This window comes from Lactuca virosa, chromosome 5 (genome assembly GCF_052849685.1).
Source record: "Lactuca virosa cultivar CGN04683 chromosome 5, Lactuca_virosa_CGN04683_v6, whole genome shotgun sequence".
Lineage (NCBI taxonomy): Eukaryota > Viridiplantae > Streptophyta > Magnoliopsida > Asterales > Asteraceae > Lactuca > Lactuca virosa.
Window position 1 is genome coordinate 97599302 of NC_136430.1, and position 5453 is coordinate 97604754.

The 5453-nt window shown below is 35.0% G+C and overlaps 1 protein-coding gene across 1 annotated transcript; it reads left to right on the plus strand.

The window, feature by feature from the left end:
* The first annotated feature begins 452 nt into the window (after positions 1–452).
* LOC145111506 (uncharacterized) lies at positions 453–1073 on the plus strand. Its single transcript, XM_079047772.1, has 2 exons — positions 453–649; positions 797–1073. The coding sequence occupies exons 1-2, from the start codon at positions 453–455 to the stop codon at positions 1071–1073; spliced, it is 474 nt and encodes a 157-aa protein (XP_078903898.1).
* The last annotated feature ends 4380 nt before the right edge of the window (positions 1074–5453 follow it).

A 5453-nucleotide genomic window follows, 5' to 3' on the forward strand; every position in this document is an offset into this window, starting at 1 on the left:
TTGTAAAATCTAAGCGGGATGGGAATGCCTACATCATAGACATGAACAGCAATATTCCCGACGAAGTCACTTGCCTATTCTCCAAGGTCTCAGAACAAACTGCAATGTTGTGGCATCGTCGTCTCGGCCACACAAATGCAAAGAATCTGAATCGGCTTGCAAAGAACGAATTGGTCCGAGGTCTGCCTGTTAGAGATTTCATTACCTTTGAAAAATGTGTCTCCTGCGCTCAAGGCAAACACCATCGGAAACCACATCTGCCAAAGCAGGTTAACTCCATTAATCAGGTGCTCCAGTTGTTACATATGGATTTATTTGGTCCGGTTAACGTTCTCAGTATCAACCGCAATTCATACTGCCTTGTTGTGATAGACGATTACTCTCGTTTCACTTGAGTTTTCTTTCTGTCCAACAAAGCTGGGATTGCTGACCTCATCAAGAAGTTCATTGTGATGATAGAAAATCAGACCAACAATCAAGTGAAAGCGTTGCGTACTGATAATGGAACGGAGTTCAAGAACGCTGTTCTTGACCATTTTTGCGCTGAGAAAGGGATTGTGCGTCAATTCAGTTCTGTTCGCACACCACAACAAAACGGTGTTGCTGAACGAAGGAATCGAACTCTTAAAGACGCCGCAAGGACGATGCTGTGTGACTCCAAACTTCCTGTGTTCTTTTGGGCGGAGGCGATTAACACGGCGTGCTATGTTCAGAATCGCGTGCTGATCAAAAAAGCCCAAATGAAAACACCGTATGAAATTCTATACGGACACAAGCCATCTGTTAGCCATTTCAGAGTATTTGGCTGCCCTTGCACTCTTCTCCACTTGGAATCCAACCCCAAATTCAATGCAAAAGCCGATGACTGTTATTTTGTCGGATACGCTGCTCGTACTGCATACAGGGTTTATAACAAGAAGACGAAACAGATTGTGGAGTCTTTCGATGTTCGTTGGCTTGAAGAGAATGAGACAGACGCTAGAATGGGTCCATATTGGCTATTTGATTACACATCTCTTTTCAAATCATTCAATGTATCGTCGAATAATCAAGCAGGGTCTACGTCTATGTAACAATTGGTAATTTTAGGTTGAAAAATGTCGACCAAACCACCGCAATAAATTGTTATATTATGAACTAAGGAATAATATGATGGAATAGAAAAGTATATATATGACTTTAAAATTTATAATCACTTGCCAAATATCCCAACTTACTAAAAATCTTGTCTAAGGATTAGTAAATTTACGAATATGGTAATATGACACGTGAAGTGAGGATTAATTTTAAGTGGGTTAAACAACACTAATGTGACGCTACTAACCACTTGTTTAATTAATTCACCTTCATTTGTTTAGAATGATTTATCTTCATTAACATACATGGTGCCATACATATAATATTAATCCTATATATAACTATTCTCCATAAAAGACTCAAGACAACTTTCCACAATTGAAGGAAATGATACAAATGATAGGAAAGGCAATTATGAGAATATTGAATTGTGCACAACCCTCTATTCATTCCACACGTTTCCATTTCCCTCTATAGTCAAATCATACATGGAAGCATAGTTGAATTATGACAACACTATTCTAATAATCAGAAGATATAGAAAATGGGTTTTGTCCTCAAATATGGCACCCATTAAGGAAGAGTAGTGTCCAACGTCACCTTCCTTACATAGTACAATCATTACCCCCATGCACACTCTTTTACACCACATGACGGAAACAAACCCCTACACTCCAAAAGTAAATAAATAGACAAGGTTCTCACTCAATTGTTGCAGCCATAACTCACGTAAAAACTCCTTCACTCCCTGCATAATTTTTGTTTCAAACTCAATCCCAAAATATCTCTCTTGGAAGTGTTCAACTTACGAATTCTAGCAAACAAAGAAGAGGTAGGAGCCTCAACTTCCTTCTTTGTTATCAGTTTGTGAACTGTCACGAGAAGCTTTCCAAAAACAAACTAATCTTGAGCTTAGATCACGCAACAAAGGTGAGTCTTTATGGCCCCATTTTCTTTAAGTTTTATAAACATTTGGGGGGAGATACATACATGTCTTGCATGCTAAATATGAAATTTTATTATCATTATATGATACATATTTAAAATTATTTATAATGGGTTAGCACACGACACTTTAGTTATATTGAACTAACATGCAAATGAATCTATGAAATCGTTACATGCATTACAAACAAAATTTCATATTATATTACGACGTAATAAAACATTCGTATAAAGTTATTATTCGTAGATATAAACATATGTTCTTGGGTATTATCTTTGCGACATAAGTCCATGCAAGTATTTTTGGTTGATAATCAAAACTAACTATTAGTGTTAGAATGGTCGTTAATAAAACAAACCAAGAAAAGTATAAACTTACGACCTACTTTGTTAATTTATTTACAAGCAAGGTCTAAAGTGTAAATATAATATGAGATAACTAGACTTATAGATACATAAGTGTTTCATTGGATTTATGTTATAAAACATGATTATTTTATATAAAATTGTTATTTTTTTTAAAATGGAGTTTATAAAAAGACCTTGTAACATTTTATAAAATAAGTAGTTTTTTTATAAAATATGATTATTTTTATTTAAAATTGTTATTTTATATAAAAATGGAGTTTATATAAAGGTCTTGTAACATTTTATATAAATAAGTGGTTTTTATAAAACATGATTATTTTTATATAAAATTGTTATTTTATATAAAAATGGAGTTTATAAAAAGACCTTGTAACATTTTATAAAATAAGTAGTTGTTATACAATATGATTATTTTTATATAAAATAGTTATTTTATATAAAAATGGAGTTTATAAAAAGGTCTTGTAACATTTTATAAAAATAAGTAGTTTTTATAAAATATGATTATTTTTATATAAAATTGTTATTTTATATAAAAATGAAGTTTATAAAAAGGGCTTGTAACATTTTATAAAATAAGTAGTTTTTATAAAATATGATTATTTTTATATAAAATTAATATTTTATATAAAAGTGGAGTTTATAAAAGGATCTTGTAACATTTTATAAAAATAAGTAGTTTTTATAAAATATGATAATTTTTATATAAAAATTATATTTTATATAAAAATGGAGCTTATAAGGAGATCTTGTAATATTTTATAAAAATGAGTAGTTTTATAGAATACGATTGTTTATATAAAATATGATATTTTATATAAAAATAAAACTTATAAAAAGGCTATTAACGCTTAAAGGAAACACAGAATGGAAGTAATGTTTTTATGCCTTCAATGATATATACATACATATTTACATACTCTTAAAAGTAATAATAGTGTATGTACAACTACATATATTGGAATGTGACGACAAAGAAATGCAAATATTGTTAAGGCTGGGAATACAAATGACAACAAAAATCCTAGACTTAACAATTTAAGGATATTCTGTATGAGAAACACTTCATCGCTAAGAACTCAAAAACTTAGTACAAAGCCCTCTGTGCTATAACCGTTTATCCGAAAGGAACGTGGAACATTGGTATAGATCTATACGGGTTGACAGCCCCGCCTATGGTTGCTAGCTATAACCATCGTTTGACGAGTCAAAACGGGCGTAATCGTTCAGTCACTTATATATTTCACGACGTCGATGAAGCGTCATGATGGTCACAGTACATCTGCTCACCATACTGCTTTACAGAGGCTTGCGCGTCCATAGTTCGGTTATAGGCTCATACTAGAACCCATAAATTTTAATCTAGAAGTTTTATCGTTAAAAATGAACTTTTGAACAAAATGGATAAGTGCTGAAAACATTATTATATATAATTCGTATTTATAATATTTTTTTTCAATACGATACTCACGACTCATGATTTCGTGGTTGTAAACAATGAACCAAACTATTTTACTTGTATGGGATTACAAGTGCAGACTAAATACCTATTTATAATCTTAAAAGGTCACAAACATATTTTCGATATTAAAGTATTGGAGTCTAAACCTATAAAGCTCACCAACATTTTTGTTGACGTATTTTTAAAACGTATGTATCTTCAGGATCTTAAAAGCTGGAAGAATGCCTGCAGGGTAAGGAGGATATTTCTCCTTAAAATAAACTATTGTCCGAGTAACTGGACCTCTTGATATATGCTTTATTGAACTTGAATCATGTATTAGTCGTCGTTTGGGATTTATTAAACAATGTATTTCTTCTTTTCATACTTTGGAAGAATGTAATGTTATTTGAATTTTGTAATATTCGACGTATGTTGTTAACTATGAACCAACGTTTCACGTCGCAACCCCGGTGATTCCGCCATCGGTCGGGGTGTGACAGTCTAGTTCGAAAATCATTATTGAAGACGAAGAGGATGAAGTTGTCTACAGACCACCATTGGTTTCTTCTGATCCTCTGGCGGTGTCTTCTATTCAAACTGATTCTTCTGAGTCCTCCCCTCAACAACCTTCTCCTGATGCTGATGCTACTCCTCTAACTCCGGTGGAAAGAGAGTTCATGAACCAAGAGACTTCCGCTGTAACTTCAAATCTGATGGAACTTCTCTTTCCGGAAAGAATCGCTGATGAGTTTGTAGCAGATCCGACAAACGAACCTAGTTCATCCACCGTGGATCATTCAGCAAATGAAGGAGTGGTTAACATCCATAATCTTCCAGTCTCTATCAATGACATCAGCCACGAGATCCCTGCTCGCATTCAGCGTGACCATCCTATAGAAAACGTCATTGGCCAGTTGGGCGACGGTGTTCAAACGCGAAGTCAGAGTGGAGACGTCAATACGTGTATGTACTCCTGCTTTATTTCTCAGATATAGCCCAAGAATGTCGACATGGCTCTGAATGAGCCCAGCTGGGTTGACGCCATGCATGACGAACTTAATCAATTCGAGAAGCTCGGGGTTTGGAAGTTGGTGGAGCTGCCCAAAGGAAAGAAATCTCTTGACACCAGATGGGTCTTTCGGAACAACCAAGACGATTTGGGTGTCATCGTGCGTAACAAGGCGAGATTAGTGGTTCGCGGGTTTCGGCAAATTGAGGGTCTTGATTATACGGAGGTTTATGCTCCGGTGGCGCGCTTGGAGGCTATTCGTATCTTCCTCGCATATGCTTCCTACATGAACTTCACAGTATACCAGATGGACGTCAAGACGGCTTTCTTGTATGGCAAGGTGAAGGAGGAGATCTATGTTGACCAACCTCCTGGGTTCGTTAACTCAATAATTCCTAACCATGTCTACAAGTTAGACAAGGCTCTGTATGGGTTGCATCAAGCTCCAAGAGCCTGGTATGCTACCCTAGCACAGCACATGCTCAATCACGGCAATTCCCGAGGCACCATTGATCAGACCTTATTTATCAAACATGTCGGTCCGGATCAAATTCTTGTTCAAATCTATGTGGACGACATTATATTCGGGTCGACAAGTCAACAACTTTG

Bases quoted from the DNA above. Each gene is read 5' to 3' on its own strand.
- LOC145111506 (XM_079047772.1), top strand. From the start codon at position 453: ATGATAGAAAATCAGACCAACAATCAAGTGAAAGCGTTGCGTACTGAT. The intron at 650-796 runs GTGTGACTCCAA...TAGCCATTTCAG, and splicing joins GACGCCGCAAGGACGATGCT to AGTATTTGGCTGCCCTTGCA.